This window comes from Amphiura filiformis, chromosome 1 (genome assembly GCF_039555335.1).
Source record: "Amphiura filiformis chromosome 1, Afil_fr2py, whole genome shotgun sequence".
Classification (NCBI taxonomy): domain Eukaryota; kingdom Metazoa; phylum Echinodermata; class Ophiuroidea; order Amphilepidida; family Amphiuridae; genus Amphiura; species Amphiura filiformis.
In genome coordinates, this window is record NC_092628.1 from 17,524,787 (window position 1) to 17,547,892 (window position 23,106).

General features: G+C 37.2%; 1 protein-coding gene across 14 annotated transcripts in view; it reads right to left on the reverse strand.

Moving 5' to 3' along the window:
* LOC140162964 (3',5'-cyclic-AMP phosphodiesterase 4C-like) overlaps positions 1-23,106 on the reverse strand; it is a 573,837-nt gene that overhangs the window by 12,918 nt on the left and 537,813 nt on the right. For 12 of the 14 annotated variants that reach the window (XM_072186398.1, XM_072186475.1, XM_072186546.1 and 9 more), the window contains 9 exons: positions 19,810-19,903; positions 15,567-15,799; positions 14,273-14,371; positions 10,751-10,915; positions 9,686-9,785; positions 8,701-8,855; positions 7,291-7,413; positions 5,242-5,277; positions 1,295-1,483 (listed from right to left, as the gene is read on the reverse strand). In XM_072186398.1, coding sequence (XP_072042499.1) covers positions 1,295-1,483; positions 5,242-5,277; positions 7,291-7,413; positions 8,701-8,855; positions 9,686-9,785; positions 10,751-10,915; positions 14,273-14,371; positions 15,567-15,799; positions 19,810-19,903 — 1,194 coding nt within the window. Of the gene's footprint in view, positions 1-1,027; positions 1,211-1,294; positions 1,484-5,241; positions 5,278-7,290; positions 7,414-8,700; positions 8,856-9,685; positions 9,786-10,750; positions 10,916-14,272; positions 14,372-15,566; positions 15,800-19,809; positions 19,904-23,106 lie in introns of all 14 variants that reach the window. The other 2 variants (XM_072187000.1, XM_072186893.1) reach the window with 2 other exon arrangements.

Consider the following 23,106-nt stretch of genomic DNA (forward strand, 5'->3'; position numbering starts at 1 on the left):
GGTCTTACAATAATACATGTTTGTACCAATGCCTGTATCAGTAATAACAAACTCCAAATTAAAATTTTTGTGGCGGGTGTCTGCCTTTCGTCAAAAAAAGGCATATATGCTTAGGGAGCAAACCAAAAGATCGATGACGTCCTATAAACGTAACTGGTTTCGTTTCTCAGCCGACCCCCTCCCTCCCTGCCTGAAACGTAATAAAGAAATGTTGAAAATTTTGACATAATAATAATAATGACACATTCTTCAGACCGATGTTTTTGTACAAACGTTTATAGGACGTCATCGATCTTTTGGTTTGTTCCCTCATAGATGGAATTCTATGTTATTTGAATATGCTATTTGATGACTTCATTGCTGTATAACCAGCAGCTTAATATATTGAATCATTTTTAAGTTGGCATGTTCCTACATAAAAAATGAGCGCATTGCAAACGCGTCATCACCTGAAAGCTTGAAATGTACTTTATACAGTGCAGTGAATTGAGATAAAAAATGCCAAAACAATGAATTTAGGGAACATGTTAGAGTGATGCAAGTCCGTATAAAGTTGTTTCTTGTTGTTTATTTTGGGTAGTAATTTATGCTAAATAATGGATAATTACACATGAGAGCTGGATCTGCATTAAAACACATCAACGCAATCTCCTGGGATGTGCATCCATGCATCAAAAGAAAGAAATAATAAAGATTTGTCTCAGCGTAACATGTACATAGCTTTTGATTTTGGCATTTCGGAATTTCTTCTTTTCTTCATGCTCTTGAGTTTCTCAAGGTATTTTTTTAATAATCAAAAGAAAAAAAATTAGGAATGTGACTGTGAAATGGCCAAAAAAGTAACCAAATAATGCAATCGAAAATTAACTCCTGCATATCACATAGCCTTGTTTGACTACCTCACATCCTAAATGAAGCTAGCGCTTAGGCCGAGACAAATCTTTCAAAATCATACAAACAACACAGAAGTTTTCATGCCAGGGCGTTTTGTTAATATACCACCCGCAACCGCGCCCTCTATCCCTACCTGCGATTTTGGGATGGTAACGTTATACCTATCCATCAACGGACTTATCGGCCAGTCCATATCTCTCTCCTTGTCCCCCTGACAGAAGTTATCCTCCATGATACGGTCCACCCATTCATTGTATATATCTAACGGTTTAACCGGATTTCCCAAATCTGCGCAATGCAACAAATTGGTCATGACCTGCAAGGAATAACACACAACACCACTCGGGGGTTACAACAACCACATGCACCACACTTAAAGGGTTTACACGTCAAACCATACCTGCGATTTCTCAACAGAGCTGGACGCATTCTCTCTGTCTGCCATTGGGCTGATCTCCAAGCCCTTTTCTCGCTCCAGGTCGCCCTGACCGAACGTCTCGTCTGTGAAGCGTTTCACCCAGTTTTTGTAGATTACAAGCGGTTTGCATGGATTGCCAAGATCGGCACAGTGCACAAGATTCTTTAGGACCTGTAATCAATCATGCGTATATCATGCATTAGACATGCCCATAGCCCCCATGATAGCTCAATACCATAAAATCAGAATAAAGCACAGATAAAGAAATGAAATACAAGAAATAAATCTGTTCAACCAGAAACTATGCTAAAAAGTCTCTTTACTTTTTCTGGTAACAAAATTTGTACCACTAATTTGAAAAAAAAAATCTTTGAAGAGAAACGCTTAGAAAAGGCAATGAGCATGCATTGGTATTCTTAAACTGCTTTTTGTGTTGTTGTTTAATTTTAAGTAGGTGCTACATAAAAAGGACAAGTCTAATACTTAAATAATGTGCTTTGTGCATGTTCTCATCAATGCTTTCAGCATTTTTTTTTTTTTTTTTTTGAGATGTAAAGCTCTAAAAAGGTAAAAAGACTTTTGGGACATGTTGCAATCCCATTTCATAAATGCTACTTCTCACCTAGGCTAAGCTGATCAAATTTATTTCATGACAATTTAGGTTAGCATCATTTATTTTTTATACGTTGGTTCGCCTCAAGTAAGGTAGCGAGGTAGATGCTTATTTCGCTGGTCGCAGAATTGCGCACATAAAGTTAATCGTGCACGTAAAGGTAATTGTGCAGAGCATCGTAAGAACACGTGTACGGGGCAGCTTGTCGGCACGCTTGAGGCGAAACCACAAAAAGCACTGACCTCACTACCAAACTTGAGATTAATCAAAGTATATACTCAATGTTAGGAGGTAAAATAATCATAAAGTAAAATTTGGAACATTTCAATGAAGCCATAACATGTTACATAATCACAATGTCACCTGAAGGTGATACAATCTTGAAGATTTTGGCCAATTTTTTGACCAGAGCCATTAGAAAATGGATCATTTTACAGCAGCACAATATCATGTGGCAGCCTTTATTGGTTGAAGTGTAAAAAATGTTTGAAATTGTTTGAAAATGTTGGCCTGGACTGCATGGTGCACAGTCCTATACCATAACTTGTGGCCAGAATCTTCAAGTTGCGAGGTTATCTCCTCTGCCCACAGTTTGATTCCGCTTGTCATCAAGCACAACTTGAAACAATGCTTTTAATAGGTTAATTGGCTACTTAATATTAATGCTTCCTGAGCATAGTCCTGTAGAGTGATTATATACTTTTTAATATCAAACTTCAGATCAGAACACTGGAAAAGTTTCCGGATATAACTTTTTTTGTGTTAGATCTTTATGGCCAATCAGAGGATGGTTTGTGCAGAAGGCGAGCAGAATACAGGGCAGAACCAAACTGGCAATAGAGGAGATAAGGAGTCATTTTCTGACGTACAACTTTGAACTTAAATGTAAATAATGCACTCAAATTTAACTGAATTAACACTAGACTTTGCATAACTTAACATGACACAACCTTTGACTCATTATGACCGACCTTCAACCCATAGCGAAGTTCAGTTAGTCCAGTTTTTAATTGCAAACTTTGACAGAAAATATCTCCATATTTGTATGCCATCTTTTGCAATCAAGATAAAATATGAGCCTTGAATACCCTCTAGTTTCATGCAACAAGCATATCATGCAAACTGAAAAATAAATCTAAAATTCTACTTCAAACTTTACCCAAATGCTCAAATAACCATTTTCATTGCATTGTGGACATGAAAGTTTAAGAATGAAGTTTTTAGAAAGATTCAAACGTAAGGCAATGGTTTGCATGCTATATGCACTTGGTCACCTCTCAGAAAAAAAGGTGACACAAGAAAATGGATATGAAAAGTTTGATGGCAAATTCTTGAGTAAATTTCTCATGGTATGATGGAACCTGGGGGGCTGCACATATCATACTATGCAATTGCAAGGAGCCTTATCTTTTAAACACAACTTCCGATGCTTATCGGTAAAGTGATTGCCGATATCTGACCGATAAATTGCTAGCACACCCTAGCATAGCAAATCACAAGTAGCTGACTTGAAGGCAACTTTGTCAAAATGTCGCTAGCCACGACTAGTAGCGACTGAGAAACTGTGAAGTTGATTACTCATGATTTAAACGCTGCAATTGCAAGTATGACATGGCGTTAAGTGATACGATCAAGCAAAATCAATACTTTAAAAATCTACATTTATTGTTGGAAATAAGTAAAATTATTCAAGCTCCATTTGGCCCTAAAAGTCTGCAATCTACAGGTCTGTCACAATGGTCCACATTTTGTGACACCTTTTAAAACCAATTCGCTGTCGAAGTGACGTAATAAATCAGATTAACTACCATAGCAATGGATGAATACAATTTTGACTATATCGCCCTGCACTACAAGCAGGTTGCATTCATCACCTGTGTATGTCTGCAATCATAGATTGAATACAATACCGCTCTTTTCTTACAGGTGCGAGTGATCAGAATGATATGGTTCAATGCATAGGTACCGCGTGAGCGTTGTAGTGCAGGGCGATATACACCAGGCACAAAAAGAAACTCGTCAGTTATAGTCATCCTTGCTGTTCAACAACCTGATAATTTTGATTATTCTGAAATATACATTTTGTTAATTGGACTTTGCTTTCTCATTTGACACCCTGTTCAGTGAACATCGAACAAGAATTGACAAAGATATGCGTTTCCAAACCGTCAAACCCCAAAATCAAAAGTTGCAGTTTCAGTTATTTTCAATGGGAACGCACCGTTGTATTGCACACAAGCACCACGGGCCAATCAATAAAGCACACAGTGTAACAGGCACAATTGAATCCATAAAATTGCAACTTTTGATTTTAGGGTTTGAGGGTTTGGAGGTGCATATCTTGGCCAATCCTTGCTCGATTTTCACGAATAGGGTGTCAAATGAGAAAGGCAAAGTCCAATCAACAAAATGTATATTTCAGAATAATCCAAAATTATCAGGTTGTTGAACAGCAAGGATGACTATAACTGACGAGTTTCTTTTTGTGCCTGGTGTAGTCAAAATTGTATTCATCCATTGCTATGGTAGTTTATCTGATTAGCAGGTACGGATTGCTGCTGTGAGCCCATTTTAATGTCTTTCACAACAAAATTTCAAGGGTTCTGTATCGAGGGCCTTGTATAATTGAAGACCGAATTAAAAAGACTAGGTGCGGCACGATTGGTTGCTGACCTGCACAGTACAGCATTTTTGGTCTGGTTGACAGGACGTCATATACAAACTAGTCTTTTTAATTTGGTCTTCAATTATAGGCCTATGGTCATGTTTTTCAAGTTGGGTACCCATAAATGGTGGGGCTGTTACATTTTGATCTCATGATTAGTCTTTAGATGCTTGTATTTTAGTAATCCTGTATCTGACTGATACTCTTGAGGGCTTATTTTAAAGGTTAGTTATTAGGCTTCAAATATCACAAGAGAAAAAAAAAAGTAACTTGTTTTAATTAAAACAGTTTGTTAAGCATAATTAGTCAGGGGTATAATTGCAATTGTTACCGGTACCCCCAATGCCAGCTTTCCTAACTGTTATTCATCTACTCACATGACTAACATGACAATGCTAATTATAATATTTTAAAACTTGTAAATATAATTTCAAAACCTAATTAGTGGTAATTTATTAATAACATTCCTCAAATATAACAAGAACATGGAATTGAACTTGAAATGGCAACATTTTTCCAAAAAACAAACAAACGCATAACATGATTCATTATTATAAAAAATAATTCTGTTTTAAAACAAAATTTAAAAGTTATAAACAAATTATAAACAATTTGCAATCAATTTGAATGTAAAAAGAAATGCCATTGTACCCAATGCAAATCTGATTTATACTCGTGATCTTCGTCCTGCAAATGGAACAGAACGATTATACACTTTCAAATGAGGAACACGCAGAAATACTGTGCAACATTTTTGAAGCAAATTACTGAATGTGGATATCTGGTAGAAACACAGCTAACTTGTAATTTATGCATGTAAGTTGAACAGGTAAATTCCATACTTTAAACAAGCTAATATAATTTGACCACCCTGTATGTTAAATAGCTAAACCTAATGCTTTGATATCCACCCTGTATGCATGACAGAATATGAGTAACTTTTTGAGTATATTGGTTTAATTGCAAAATTTCCTGAAAATACACATGTAACACAATTGGATCCCAGGTTAAAAAAACATGACCCTATATGATAATGTATCCGAGCAGGCCTGCAGTGACTTTCATGACCTTGTTTCCAACACTGAACATTGTTCACATTACTACATAATATAAATTTGCATTGAATTTTACCAAACCATCATTTGAGATATAAACTGAGCTCAAAAAGAAACTTATAATTTTTTACAACTTGTGAATCACAAGGTCATATCTTAAAATAGTGTCAATCAAAATGAACCAAAATAACATACAGGATTACTTTAATACTCTACTCAAAACACATGTCAGTTACCAAGCAGTTGTCCAACTGACACAACAGCAAAATGCACTGTCATGGGACAGCTTCCTGGAAGTTCCTCCACTTTCACAGCCCAACATTTGGCACCCAGCACAAAAAATCTGTGAGAATGCACGCAAGATCCTTGCACAGATGATAAAACGGTGCTGCTTTCTGCTTTTCATACACTTTTTCATGAAACAGGGCTGGGCTGTGAATGTGGTCCAGGAAGCTGTTCCATGTCAGTGCATTTTGCTGTTGTGTCAGTTGGATAACTGCTTGGTTACCGACATGTGTTAAGAGTAGAGTATTGAAGTAAACCTGTGTGTAATTTTGGTTCAATTTGATGGACAGGATTTCAAGATATGACCTTGTGAACAATTATAAGTTTCTTTTTGAGCTCAGTTTATATGTTATCTACTTGTTTTGATTGCAATAAATATATCCAGGGTGTCTCAATCAAAAGTTAGTTTGTATCAAAAATTCCTTCCCACAAGGTAATTAATTGGCATATTGCATAACAATAGATTCAGTTTGGAGGTTAATCTATCTCCTTTGTTATGCCATGCGCGTATTTTGGGGTGAGCTTTGGGGCGCGACCCCACCAAAAGCAGGGTGCTGCCAAAAAAAAGGGGCGGCGGAACATGAAGGGGTGGCAAGAAAAATAATTAAAGAAAAAAAAAGGCAGGGTAAAAAGAGGCGGCAGGAAGAATTATTAATGAAAAAATGGCGGAAAATTATGGGAAAACCAATGTAACTATACCCTTATGATCACCAGCAGGGCTTGAGCGGTGGGTGTAATTGGGGGTGTAACACCTCTAATTATTTAATATTAAAAAAATAGTTAAGAAAAATCCCCCCACTCTTTAGATTCTTTAGCGCCATCATGGCTGGAAAAAAAATCGGGTCAACCTTTTCGGGCTGTTGCAGCATGCAGGGGGCGGCAAAATTTACATTTTCTGTAGGCCCCCGGGTAGAAGCAGCCACAACACTCCACTGTATGCAATATGCATATATATTGTAGGAAGGAGTTTCAGTACAAATTGACTTCTGAAGGATAAACCCAGGATCAAGAGGAAGGGAACAAAATGTCAGACTATACTAGCATGCTAGTCTTTACAAGTTATAAAGTGCCTGTACATTGGTTCATTTAAATGCCACACTCCCCCTGTGGAAGAGTTTGGAAATACCTTCCACAGGGGGAGTACGAATTTCAAATGGAATAAACACATGAGCTGCTCCATTTGAAACTCACTCTCCCTCTGTGGAAGATTCAAGTTGAATCTTTCTCAGAGGGTATATGAAATTTAAATGGAGCTGCTAAATGCATTCATTCTATTTGGAATTCATACTCCCCCTGTGGAAGATATTCCCAAAATCTTCCACAGTGGGAGTATGGATTTTAAATGGAATAGACCATTTACCTGTATTCTGTCATTGTAGTTGTCTAGCAATAAGACCCCTGAGCCAGCTACTTTCTTCGTTTCCACCATGGTCTTCAAATCGGCTAACAGACCCATGTGCTTTGTCATGTCTGTGGCCAGAACCTAAACACATAGATGAAAATTTGATACGGAAAATAAGTTACATTCGGGATAATATCAATTCAAACCCTGGCTAACAATAATTTGCAAGTTCTTGTCAAGTTTGTAATGAACAATATGCGACAAGGGGGTTTGAGTCGCATGTCGGCAATTTTCAATTGGAAGTTGTGTGCACCATTTTCTGACAATTTACCAATGCTACATTTTGATGTAAACCCCATCAAAATCTGACATCTGGTTACTGAATTATGAGCGATTTATCAATGGCTGAAAACAATATAAAACAAGAATTTTAACACTGTTTTTGCCAATATCTCAAAAACAATATTTGCAACATTCGACTCATTCCCATTGATCATGTCACATATAGTGACATCATTATCATTAATTAGGCTTCTTCTTTACAGTCACTGTTACTGAGAAATTACAAGATAACTTTTTGACATACCTGAAATTTAATTAGACCAACACCCGACCATTTGGATTACTGTAAAGTGATTAACAAGTTTGGGAGCCATTTCTTTTTTTACAAGTCTTTGCCTGATTGTGCACAATACCAGGCATGTCAAGTCTTGCTAGGCAGATGTTTCTGGCACCCTGCTTCCTCTTTGGTGTAATTGAATTTATCAACTTGAGATGAATTTACTCAAATGCTTGAAAATGTTGGCCAAACACAATACTATACACATGTATGCCCAACAGCATTGGACAACCACATAGGAATACATATGCAATTGTTTTCTCCATGTAAACCAATTTAATTCAGGATGGAAAAAAATCCTAGGGTACAGTATTTTCCTTCCATTAGAACACAACCATAGCATCGTCTGGACAACCTGTCTTCAGATTATACATTATTGCCAATTACAATCCTAGTTCAAGTCCTTGGTAAAGTGCTATACAGTATTTTGTAAGGCACAATGTCTAATTTAGTCCTAAAGTGCTATCGGTACCCCGATAGGTACTGATGGCTCTTTTTATCGTACCCTGAACAATTGCATAGCGCTCTCATTATTTATTTACATGCAAAATATAAGTCATGCCACATATTATGTTAATATTTACAGTTGATACAATTTATTACATCACCAAGGTATGACAGAAAGAGTCATCAGTACCTAACTGGGCACATATAGTGCTATAGGGCCAAATAATACATGGTGCCTAAGTAACTGTTTTGTATGCCCAAAGAGCAATGATACATGTAATATACCTATTCCTGAAGATGTCAAAGTTCACTTAATCCTCAATGGACACTGTCCAGGGACTCCCATATAACTCAGTACTCACCATGTCTATTGACATCTTCCTTAAGGTTTGCATCTGTTTCCGACTCAATGATTCAAAGATGTTGCAGTTCTTGTCCTGCAGTACCTTGAATGCTACCGCTAACGAGTGAGCCTCCAATACCGACTCGTCGTTATACATTATTGCCAATTCAGAACCTGGGATGGGGCATAAAAGTAAATATTTGGTTGCTTTGATCACAAAATCTATGTTATCTGCAACTAAAGCTGCACCTTAGTTCTACTAGTACTCGCCCCCATATCTGTGGCAGGTAACTTCACTGTTGGGTATATAAATTGTGTAAGTACCCAGCACCAGTGCAGCATATTATGCCCGTAATGTAAATACCCACCTTTCTAGATAAGTGAGTGATAACAATTTGACACCAGTAATTCAAATGTTAGACTGGTTATAGGGCATGTGGATTGGAATATCTGGGAATGTGTTTTACCAAAGAGATTAGTCCAGGACTCATGGAGGTTAAAATAGTGTACTTATTATTTCACCTATGCACCCGCCAAATTTTTATTTTAAGTGCACACATTGCATTCTGCATGTAGTGCACTCAGGGATGTACTTTAGCACCCGTCCAAACGCCAGGGGCGGGCAACTTTGCTGTCGGGCAGGTAAATTTTCAAAAGTGTCCGCCCGCCTGGGTAAATTTTTTTCTTTGCCCCCCTGACAAAAATTCCAGGCATGCCACTGCTTATTTGGAGCTGGACTTTATGTCTAATCTCATTAACAAAATATAAACATGGACATTTTTTTCTGTTTTGCGCACAGTCTTCTCATGCAGTCCTATTGCCTCACCTACTCCAAGCAACTACGGCAAATTGATCTACTTTTTGTGACAGTAATTTGCAGCTTATGTCAAAGGTCATATGACATGCTTGCTATAATATGATTACTTGAATGATTGAGAATATAATTTGTATTGACAAGTTATTGATTACTGAATTGATTGATAGATTATTGATTAATTACTTACCTGTATTGATAAGGAATTGATTGCTGAGACCAGGATGGTCTACGTCGTGTATTGCAGCAGAAAACAGAGCAGCCAATATTTCAAGATCTGTGAATACATTCTGCAAAGGAAAAACAAATTAAACTTACAAATCAATTTTTTGGCTAGACAAACAATCTGTTCTCTAAGGCCCTGTATCCATAGGCTGTTCCCTTGTGGCATGTGCCCTTGTTCTGTGTTCACTTGTTCCCATGTGACCTGCCACACAGACAACGAACCTTTGTTTTGCTTAGTGGCTGCAAAGGTTTGTTGTCTGTGTGGCAGGTCACATGGGAACAAGTGAACACGGAACAAGGGCACACACCACAAGGAACAGCCTATGGATACAGGGCCTAAAAGCTACCAGCATGTTATTAAATAAATTTAATTTTGTGTTTCGGTTCAACACAATGGATTAACATTTTTCTTGAGCAGAAAGTGAGAGAATATCAAACTGGACGATATTTTGCAAGTTTGAACTGTTAAAGAAAAAAAAAAAGAAAAGTTTGAACTGTTTCAAGAAAAGATAAGACTGATGTTTCAAATTCTGTTTACTTTCCCAATCACAACAATTTTGGCCTATTTAAAGAACATTTTGAACAATTTTCACCCTCATCTTTTTTTTACAAAAATGGGTACAAACTGGCTTTAAAAACTCCACGTTTTAAGTTCATTTTTTCAAAACTACCCCTATGTTAAACATTTTAAGAATATTATCAAAAAACCATTTTGCCAGATTCATCTCTAAGTAACACACTACTACTGGTTTTATTCATATTAGGTATGATTAAAATGAAAAACAATTGAGTTGCAGAAGATCATGTATACACATAGTCAATGTCAGGGGTGCGATTCAAAGCTTGTGAAATATCCTTAAAGTAGTAGAAAATCCTGAAAAACGGTGTGAAATTAGGCAAAAACACCCCAAAAAGGGGCTGAAAATCAATAAAATTGCATCAATTTTGGCCACAAAAAATCCTGAAATCAGGAAAAATCCTGAAGAGTCACACCCCTGGACTAAGAACACCAGGGTCGGCTTGTACTCACTTCTAGTGCGGGTGCAGAGAGAAGGAAGTGTGTCGAGTGTACCACATCAGCTGCGTGGATCTGGTTGTGATATTTGACGTCTTTGTGATAGTGATCTTCTATCATCATAAGATATGTAACCAGTGTTTTCTGCGGGATCTCAAACTCTTTCATTAAACCTCTCAGCTGAAAAGAGACAAAGTCAAACAGTTAGCAACACAATCACATAGTGTATCAGTGGAGAATCTTGCAAGTTGAGCAAAATAATATCAAACAAGGCGGTTCTCGAACCACGAGTCTCGCCTGCTTTTGTGACCGCCTGCTTTTGCGATAACTGTTGGTAGAGAGGTAAATGAATTTGGCGGTTATCGGCTGGGCACGATTATCTGGCCGATGGTAACTGTACCCACCAAGTTTCATGCCCATGCAACAGTTTTTACTAATATGACCTCAGATGACCCCTGGTGGCCCTGAAATGACCTAAAATTTTGGCTCTAAATGTTGACTGTACCTCTCGTGCTAAGTTTCATGCCCATACGACAGTTTTTACTAATTTGACCTCAGATGACCCCTGGTGGCCTCGAAATGACCTTCCAAAATTTGGCTTTAAATGTTGACTGTACCCATCAAGTTTCATGCCCATACGAGTTTTTACTAATTTGTCCTCAGATGACCCCTGGTGACTCAAATTACCTTCCAAATATTTGGCTTTAAATGTTGACTGTACCCACCAAGTTCCATGTCCATCCAACAGTTTTACTAATTTGACCTCAGATGACCCCTCAAATGACCTTCCAAAATTTGGCTTGAAATGTTGACTGTACCCACCAAGTTTCATGTCCATACGACAGTTTTTACTAATTTGACCTCAGATGACCCCTGGTGACCCCAAAATGACCTTCCAAAAATTTGGCTTTAAATGTTGACTGTACCCACCAAGTTTCATGTCCATACGACAGTTTTTACTAATTTGACCTCAGATGACCCCTGGTGACCCCAAAATGACCTTCCAAAAATTTGGCTTTAAATGATGACTGTACCCACCAAGTTTCATGCCCATACGAGTTTTTAATAACTTGACCTCAGATGACCCCTGAGTGACCTCGGATGACCCCGTAATGACCTTCCAAAATTTGGCAAAACCAAAGAACTATTTCATCAAAGTAATAAATCAAAACAGAAAGATGCTTCCTTTACGAAGTTATCACTCATTGAAAGTGCTACTTTGCTATACTTTACATGGAAAGCGACTATCTTAAAGTCGCTATATTTCCTTAATTACATGACCGATCAAGCTGTTATTGGGATATGTGATGCACAGTTGAAAATTAATTGTTAAAAGATTTGGTGACCTCAGTTGACCTTTGACCTTGTATGTGACCTTTGACCTCACGAAATTGGAAAAAGTATGTTGCGCTGAAAAATCAAATTTGGCAATACCAAAGAACTATTTCATCAAATAAATCAAAACAGAAAGATGCTTCCTTTACGAGTTATCACTCATTGAAAGTGCTACTTTGCTATACTTTACAAAGAAAGCGACTATCTTAAAGTCGCTATATTTCCTTAATTACATGACCGATCAAGCTGTTATTGGGATATGTGATGCACAGTTGAAATTTAATTATTAAAAGATTTGGTGACCTCAGTTGACCTTTGACCTTGTATGTGACCTTTGACCTCATGAAAATCTAATCAGGTCGAGTACCTCTGGCCATGCAACTCCCCACCAAGTTACGCCACTGTACCCCATACGGATCTCCAGATAATCTGTTCACAAGGTATTTTGCTTATTACGCATATATTATGCAAATTAGGTACTTAATTACCATATTTTACGCTCAAAATCTAATCAGGTCGAGAACCTCTGGCCCCGCTTACTCCTCACCAAGTTACGCCACTGTACCCCATAATGGATCTCCAGATAAGCTGTTCACAAGGGTTTTTTGCTTGATACGCATCAAATACGCATAAATTATGCAAATTAGGGACTTAATTAGCATATTTTGCGCTGAAAATCTAATCAGGTCGAGAACATCTGGCCACGCTTACTCCCCACCAAGTTACGCCACTGTACCCCATACGGGATCTCCAGATAAGCTGTTCACAAGGTTTTTTTTTGCTTGATACGCATCAAATACGCATAAATTATGCAAATTAGGTACTTAATTAGCATATTTTGCGCTGAAAATCTAATCAGGTCGAGAACATCTGGCCACGCTTACTCCCCACCAAGTTACGCCACTGTACCCCATACGGATCTCCAGATAATCTGTTCACAAGGTATTTTGCTTATTACGCATAAATTATGCAAATTAGGTACTTAATTACCATATTTTGCGCTCAAAATCTAATCAGGTCGACACCCTCTGGTCATGCTACCCCTATAAAGTTTCATCATCATAGCACTTACGGTTCTCAAGATAACGCGCTCACAAGCTTTTTCCAACACACACACGCACACACGCACACACCCCCTCTTGTAAATGCCGCCAAGTGTGGAGGTGTGTGTATATTCCAACTGGGGAGATTCACACACCCACATTCAAACTGGGGAGATTTTTTTACACAAATCTCACAGCAACCGCCATACTGTGGAGGTTGCTCTAATCAGAAAATGACAGGTGGTATACCCCCTCTATGGCCCAAAAACCCCATTTTTGAGCTTATCTTCAACTGTGGAGCTCCACGGTTGTTCGCAGACTCCACAGTGTGAATGTGACAAGACACACACACCTCCACAGTTGGAGGCATTTACAAACGCACGCACACACACACACACACACACACGGACACACACACACCATAGTGATTACTAAGTCTCTCCCTGAACATTCAGGCGAGACAACAAAAGCAGCTCACCCATTATTGGCACAAACTAGGATATAGAAAATTTGGTGTAGTCTACAGTATTTTTGGTCATGTATAGGAAACCTAGTGTATTCTAAGCCAAATATTTGGTGTAGTCTACAGTATTTTTGGTCATATACCATAAAATTCCGTCTACAAGCATATATATGCCTCTAAATGAGGTTTTTTTGACACAAGAGACAAGAGGCAGACACTCTCAACAAAAAACATTATTTGGAGTTTGAACAACTATATTACTGATAAAGGCGGCTGTACAAACATGTATATTTGTAAGACCAATCTATTGCAATGTTTTTGAGAAGGGTATTGGCCTTTCATATCTTTCGTTAAAAAAACCCTCGTTTAGAGGCATATATGCTTCTAGACGGAATTCTACGGTGTATTGGAAACATAGTACAAAAACACTTATTTTTTAGCTCTTAATTACAAAATTTAGACATACTGTAGAGCACACTAATTCAGCTGCATGACATTTTTGTGATTAGGAAAGAACTCACATATTGGCAGCATGAAATTTCGCAAATTCAGAAGTTCTTTGGTTGCCTATAGGAAAATGATTATTTGCTAGCATGAAAATTTCATGAACCAGTCACAAAATTCATGAAATTTTGGAAAAATTGGTTCCGCATATTTCTGGACTCGGGAGAAGTTTATTTTTGTTGTACTACTTACCTCAAATATTTTATATGTTATAGCTGTTAGCGACCTATTGTGTGATAATTCATCTATCCTGAAGACATCTATTGACCATTTGTCTATTGTCTCCATTTCCTGGAAAAGAATATGCAAATGTGATTAATATCATTATGTAAATGAGGTGTGTTCTAGATGTGTAACATAATCAAAGAGAATTAGGGGTTCATTCATATATTGTCATGACTAAACGATTGTTTATGCCCGTTCATACATACGCATCACTCACTTGCTGTTATTTTCCTCCACAACTAAAAATACCATCATTTTAGACTAAAACTACTACTTCCTTATCATTTTTTAAAGGTGTTTCCATCGCTAATTGTGAGAAAACGTTGTGTTTAGACGCGCGCGAACATCGCGTACATCACTTGCTAGTAAATAGCTCGCAAGCAGAGGCGCATAATATCCTACTCGCGAGCGTTCATCAGTTCTCTCGCGGCTTGTTTATGAGCTGTTATATAGCGCGTATGCATGAAGTACAGTTTACACACACCTATGTCTGTGTGTTATTCATGGAGATGAAAACATTGAACCTCTGACTATTTTGCTGATCAGGCTATTCTATTTAAAATCCACACACCCCCTGTGGGACATTTCACTGGCACCTCAATGCCAGTTGCAAGTTATGTTCAATGCAGTTGGAAAACGGTACTTGTTTACGTTAAATTCCTGCAGAAACTTGTTGATATTCCTATTATAATCTAGTTGAATTTTGCACAATTTGGAAGACAGGAAAGTTAAAAATCTTTATTTTTATTTTTGAGTTATGGGCAAGCTCATAATTTCTGATATATAACTGGCCAGGATAGCTCCCTATGTTGGTATTCAAAAGCTAATATTTTAGAGATTTTTTTTTATTTCCTATTATTATCTGGCATGTTCAAGAACCATATCTTCTTCTCTTTACTGGTGACTTTCCGCTGATTTTGTGAGAAAAGGGTCCATTTCACTAAACTTCGTAACTCAAGTAACTGTTCGTAAAGTTACAAATACCCAATACTAGACGTAACTTTACAAAGGGTCCCTGTAGTACATCCCTATTACTTACGAAGAGTACTGTTAGACATGTCGTAAGTTATGAACGATTTTGAGACTTACAAAGTTTCGTAAAGTTAAGTGAAATGAACCACAGGTCTCATTTCCGCATGAAGTTATCAAGTCCTGTGACATAAGCCCTGGGGAAAAAACTTGCCATAATTATGCACAGTACTTTTTAACGTCAAAAAAGCTAAAAAATGTGTCAAAAACATTCTACCTGCTCCATTCTTACCTTATCTACTTCCGCCTCCTTTTCAACTTTGACCCCATATTTGGGCATTGCATCTTCTTTGATGCTGTTTACATTAACTAGTGTACTCTTGGGCTTAATCGGCTTGACCTGAGCCATTTCTGTGCCTTTCTTCGTCCGACTTGCTGTTAATGACGTTGATGCTGTTTTTGATAATGGCGACTGTGTTTCTTTAGGCGCTTGATGTGACGGTACATCCATGTCTTGTTGCCTGTCTGAAAGTGGTAAGTTATAAATAAAATTTATCAGTTAAATTTAGAAGAATTGTATGATTAACACTTTCAATTGGTGAAAATATTTCATTATAAGAATCTAAGTTTTGAAAGTTTGGAGCTTTTCAAGCTTAACTGTACAGGTTGAGTGAACATGAATAGCCAGCTTCGTAGTAACCAAAATGATGTGACAGGAAAAGGACTTGGCTATAATGTGCTGACATTATATCAGGATTGTTGATTCTTGGAATGTAATGAAACCTGCATTTGGCTATTCCAGATAAAATCCACACTACCCCTGTAGAAGATTTTAGAAATATCTTCCACATGGGGAGTATGTTTTTCAAATGTAATTGGTCAGGGTTAATCATTTTGAAACCTATACTTCCCCTGTATATGGCTTTTATATCTCCCACAACTGGAGTGAGTATTTCAAATGGAAGCTACCCAATTGTCTATCTATTCTATTCAAAACTCATACTCCCTCCGTGGAAGACTTTAGACAAATCTTCCACAGGGGTAGTGTGGATTTTTTAGTGGAATAGCCCATTCTGCATTGGAGTTTAAAACCTTCATGTTCAAGAAGATATCTTGTCCTCTTAAACTTATTACTCTAATCCTAGTGCATAAAATAGACATGCATGAGAATGAAAAAACCTGATAAGTTTGAAAAAGTCTGGAAAAGGGTGTGAAATTAGGATTAAAAGGCAAAAAAAACCTGAATTCAGGCTTAAACCTGAAAATTCTCATGCCTGAATAGAATATCTGGTGTGCCTTCCCTTCAGCAGGGAAGGGGTTGGCACACATGGGACAACGCTGACCAAACCAGCTGAAAGGTTCATGAACAAAATTTGACATGAAATTTTATTTTGATACACCCTGTACATCTACTCTGTTAAGAGTATTTTTATTTTTCCTATTTGGCCATCTAATCCTAGACAAGGTATCTTGCACTTCCCACAATGCATTTCTTCACAGTTCTGATTTGCTATTCAGTGCAACTTAGGTCGATAGTGACAAAAATACCTCAAATGCAAGATATCGATGAGCTCTGTATATTGAGTTATTTTTGTCACTATCGACCCATGTTGCACTGCAGAGCAAATCAGTACAGGGAAGGAATGCATTATGGGAAGCGTAAGAGGTTATCGACCTATGTTGCACTGCAGAGCAAATCAGTACAGGGAAGGAATGCATTGTGGGAAGCGTAAGATATCTATCATCTCGGATCCATTCCTATCTACAAATCTTTTAATTACTGGAACACCCTGTATACCTCATCTGTCAAGGATATTGTATATTTTCCTGATCAACCTATTGTCAATTTACGGGAAGAATACTTGGTGAACCGTTTGAAATCAGTCCGTAATCTCCAGAGATGGCAGGAGTTCAGCGGCACACAATTTGTCATCACCAGTTGATCAATAGCAGAATGCCAGAATTCTCAAGAAAATTGAAGTGCTCATTTCACCACTTATTACTTTTGTTCTAATCAATAGCAGGCCTGAGTTTTCAACAGTTACTGCGATATATTTTTGTCGTTTCCATTTCATTTTAGATGTGAACCCGGTTGTGCCCTTTACTTCAACAGTTACATGCGATATATTTGTCGTTTCTGTTTCAATTTACACGTGAACCCTGTTGTGCCCTTTAGTTTAAATTACACTAGCACTTATGTAATGCAATACAGGCAATGAAAGACATGGACAAGATCATTCAAATCAAACTTAAAATGTTTCATTAAGAGCTTTGGGTGTAAAATATATTTCTTTTGGCTTTAATGGGTCTTTTAAGAAATTCTAAATGAAAGGTTTAAGTCTCAATTCTTCATTATTTTCAGAGGTGGATTTAAGGGGGGTGCACCCAGCGAACGCCCCCCCCCTAATTTTTGCAGAGCGGCGCCTGACTTTGTGTATTTTTGCAGAGCGGCGCCTGACTTTGTGTGGGCGCCGAGCCGTCACGGTGGCGCTGGTGGCTCGGCGCCCCCCTATTGAGAATTCCTGGATCCGCCCCTAATTTTCTCTGTACCTCACAATCAATATTACAGACAAACAACAGGGGTCCATTTCGCTAACCCCTCGAACTCCAGGAACTGTACGTAAAGTTACAAATACCCAATACTAGACACAACTTTACGAAGAGTCCCTGTAGTAAATCCCTATTTACTAAGTTATGGGTATCATTCATAAGTAAGTTTAGTGAAATGGAACTTATGATTTTATGAACAATTTCAAGACTTACGAAGCTTTGTTAAGTTTAGTGAAATGGACCCCTGATCACATAGCTGCTGTTTTTGCTGCCAAAATAAACATTAACAGACAGGTAGAAATAAATTGATCTCATCTGCTTGTATCAAATCTGGCAAAGTTTGATGACCTTTCCAAATATGCTTCCAGTAATAACAATAAATTCCGCCAAAATGAAAAAAACATAGTATAATATCAACATCCAGGGATATTGGAGTATTGACCAATATGTATGCATTTTTTGCAGATTTATGTATGGATTCAGGGGTTGCCACTACGCTATAATCTAGCAACAACATCAGGAGCACTTAGATACAATTTTTATTGAGGTATGTACTGTTTTTCCCCCAATATTTAAGACTAGTACTCTGTAGAACATTTCTAAAAGTGAGGGCTTTGATGAAAACAACTGCTGTAAAAAGTATGGTTTCAGGCCCAATGTACTACAATTCTAGTAGAACTAAAATGTTATTGAGCTATAAAAAATAAAGTTGGATTAGAGAACTGATTTGAGGAATATTTTTGGTACAAACCATCAAGGCAAAAATATGGTGCAGCTTATGATATCCATGCAGGTTTTTCCAAAATGAAATCTTTATGTCAGAATTTTAACTTTTGGAATAATTTTGTCATAAAACGGGTGCCTGAATATTATAAGCACGCTATAACCGGGGTGCTCAAGAACTGCAGGATGTAAGATGGTGCACTTGACTGTCAGTCATACCCATACCATAATAATGTAGGGAACCCCCTATCCCCAGGGACATACAGCTTGTTATTGCCAAATAATACATACTGCTTGAGGACTCCAGGTGTATGTACTATGAGCTTTATAAATCCAAACTAAAAATACATCAAAATCATTGAAAGATACATGCAACTATAGAATGCCTGTTTGCTTAGATTGTGTTGTGCTATTCCGGTTGAAATCCACCCACCCCCTGTTGAAGACATGACCTTAATCTTAGGGAGTGCAAATTTCAAATGGGGTTACCTGAATGGGTGACTCCATTTGAAATCTATGTACACTGCCCAATGTGGAAGATTAAGGTCAATGTCTTCCATTGTGAGGGGGGGGGGTGGATTATAAAGTGGAAGAGCCCTATGTCTGTTTGCTCAGACTGCAATAATCTGCACTAGCCACAAGGTTGAGGTTTCAGCAGACTAGAACAAATTTTTATTTAAATTTTAATATTTTTTAGCAACATGCACTAGCTCGCTTGCTTCAAATCTTTATCTATCAAACCTACATCTATAATAGAGAGCTGTCAATCAAATTTGAACTGAAACAAAAGGAATGACAAGCCTAGGAATAATATTGAGTTTTTACAATTGCGATGTTTCATGCATCCATGCACTTCAAGGGGTGCTGTCTTGCAAGTGTGGAACCTATCAACAGGGTTTATAAAATTTATTACAAATATTTTGATATGCAATACTGAGGACTGTACTATCTTAAGTAACATAGAACTACAATCCTGGCAGAAATTTGTTGCCACACCAACACGAGCTGGTGTTAAAAGCACGCAATCGGAGCTAAATATGTGACAGTTCTGCATTATCTTTGTGTAATAGTTGCATATGCACATTCAGCTTACACTCGCCCTTCCCCACCCCCATTTATAAATGTTGGGAAACTGTAATGTACTTGAAGATGACGATTTTGTCCAAATCAACATTGCAATAGGGGAGTAGGGAAGGATGTTGACCAATTAACACTCTGGTGTAGCAACATTTTTTGCAAGGATTGTAGGCTCACTTTCTTACCTAAAAATGTATCAAAGAGGTACTGTGATACTTGATTGCCTGATTTGCTTGTTTCTGAGAACGCCGATAACTCCCGACCTAACATCCTCTTGAACTGTACGGAAAGAGAAACAATATAAAAAAGTGTATTGATGTGGGTGTAAAAGAAGTATTAAATCAATGTTAACAATATTAACTACCAAAGTTGCTTAAAAATACAGTTGGGCATAGCATTAATTTTCTTTCCCAGAACTTGAGACCCAAGATCTCTCATTGTTGATGATATATGTGAAGTGTTTAAGCAAAAAACAAGTCGAAAAATCAAAATCAATGTTAATTATTAGACTTTATTTCAACACGGAAAGCCCAATTCAACAAAAGTTGTTCTTCCTTGGGGCCGTGCATAAACAAACATACATGTACAAAATAACAAACAATTACAAAAGCTTATTATCTAGGCTTAAACATATTACAATCACAAAATTATTAATTGTCAAAAGCCATTATGATACTCTTATGGTTACTTACCATGCTTACAGGCATGTCATTATGGGTTTTTTTAGATTATTTTTAAAAGTATATAATGTTGGAGAATTTTGGATATTATTTTCTAGTTCATTCCAGCTTACAGCACCTCTATAAGACAGACTGCGCTTTTTGTACTCTGTTCTTGGCAGGGGTATAGTTACATTACTTTGGCTTTGACGGAAATTATAACTGTTGTTTACATGACTGAAAATATGACCCAAATAAGGAGGTGCAAGATGATTTAAGATTTTGTAGGTTAAAATTAAACAATTTGAGTTTTGTCTGTCAATTAAAGGTTTCCAGTTAAGTTCAGCACGAACATCTCTGCTAGGTGTGTCCCATTTTGCACCACAGATAGTTCTTGCAGCCCTGTTTTGAATAACTTGAAGTTTCTTTGAAACAGTAACACCACAATTTCCCCATACAACATTACAATAATCTAAGTGTGGCAGAACAATAGCATTATACACAGTACATAAAATATCCTTAGGGAGACAATTTGCCCTGCATTGTTTTAGCATGAACATACCTTTTAGGCTCTTTTTACGTACATTATTGATTTGCTCATTCCAAGTTAATGTGTCATCAATAATTACACCCAGATGTTTACATTTATTAACTTTCCTAATAGTTACGCCATTTATGCTGATAGATAATTCTTTAACACTGTCCTTAATTGTATTGAGTCTTTGTCTAGATCCTATTAGCATAAATTCAGTTTTATCAGTATTAAGACTAAGTTTATTACTTTGTAACCAATTATTTATATTTTTTAAATCATTATTAATACATTCCATGATATCATTTGGCGAGTTAGAAGCATAGTACAGCACAGTATCATCAGCATACATATTAACTTTACAATGAGAAACACAATTTGGTAAATCATTTATATAAATAAGAAAAGCGAGTGGTCCGTCAATTGAGCCCTGGGGCATTCCACAAACAGTTTCTTTAAAATCTGAAAGAATCCCATTTACAGATGTACATTGGGTGCGACCAGAAAGATAACTAGTAAACCACTTAATACAATATTCACCTACTTTATACATTTTAAGCTTACTCAAGAAGATATTATGGTTTACGGTGTCAAATGCTTTCTTCAGATCCAGCAGACATAATCCAATTAAATTACCTTTATCAATTTCATTATACCAATCCTCCGTGATGTTTACGAGAGAAGAAGAAGTGGAGTGAGATGGCGGAAACCAGATTGGTTTATATTAATTAAACAATTTACATTTAAGTACTCGTACAGTTGGCCTCTAACACAGCCCTTTCAATAATTTTAGAGATAACAACTAGAATTGAAATAGGTCTATAATTGCTAGGATCATTGGGATCACCAGCTTTAAATACAGGAATCACCTTTGCACGTTTCCAGCATGTAGGAAAAGTACATGATGCAAAAGAATTATTTATTAAATAAGTTACAATTGGTGTGATAACTGGTGATGCTATTTTCAGCAGTCGAGATGGGATGTTATCTAAACCAGTAGCTTTATCATTTGCTAACTTATTGAGTTGATTGAATACATAGTCATTAGTTACATTAAGGGGTACTACACTTATATGGTAAATTGTGACTATTTTTGCATTTTCTCAAAAATAATAACACACTGGTAACAAAGTTATGTATATTATTGGGGCAAGGAATCAATTACTACACTGAAATTTCAGTGACTCAAGACAAGCGGTTCAGTATATACGATAGGAAACGAGGTACATCATAGCGGTACCTTATTTCTTATTATAAATAACAAATCGCTTGTCTTGGGTCACTGAAATTCCAGTGTAGTAATTAGATTCCTTGCCCCTATAATATACATAACTTTTGTTACCACTGTTTTATTAGTTTTTGAGAAAAATGCAAAAATAGACACAAATTTATTGAGGGGTGTAGTACCCCCTTAAGATAATTAATCAATTAACATGTGACAATATGCTGACAAATTAAAATTGCATTAAAATCTTGAGATATTATGGCTGGAAACAATAAAAAAAAGAAGCTACTTCCGTAAGGAACAACCCAGAAGTTTGATGACGTCCTATAAAAGAAAGGGCTTTTGTTAGGCGTATGTCTCCCTCCCTCCTCCTTGAAATGCAAGTTAGTGTGAATTATTGATAATTTGACAATATTTTGACTAGTTTTTGAATCCCTCCCCAAAACAAAGGAACTATCGTTTATAGAACGTCATCAAACTTTTTGTTCATGTTCCCTTAGCTGTAAATTGATGAGGTTCAAAGGACTCATTTTAATTGATACCTGCATAAATTTTATTTACATTTTTGATTTTTACTATAAGGAAAGGTAAGGATCATATACTGAACACAAACTCTTCAATTCAGTCTCTGGGTTTCCTGAAAATTCATGCCAAATCAGCCTATTTCAGGCACATTTTAGCAACTCAGCCCCAGTGCACTCCGAGGCCCCCCTGGCGCACTAGAACCCCAGTTACTTGTTTCTGGCCACGTCCATGCTCTAACAAATAGATTATGACCGTAAGTTTAAGGTGCAGAGTGGGTGTACGATGCCCTTGTCATGCTTGTCACAGTTGTCATTCAGCCCAACCAACAACTGCGACCTCTGTACCTTAACTAAAGGTCAAAATTAACTTGATGAGCACTCTTATGTGAACCGATTCAGCCAAGGCAGATATGAACTTTACTCACACAATATATTACATTACACGTATACAAGGAAATGGCTGCAGTAAATGGCCGGGTTTGGCACACAAAGAGGATATTAAAGCGAGTTTCAAGGAAATAGTATCCCACTGAGAGTATTTT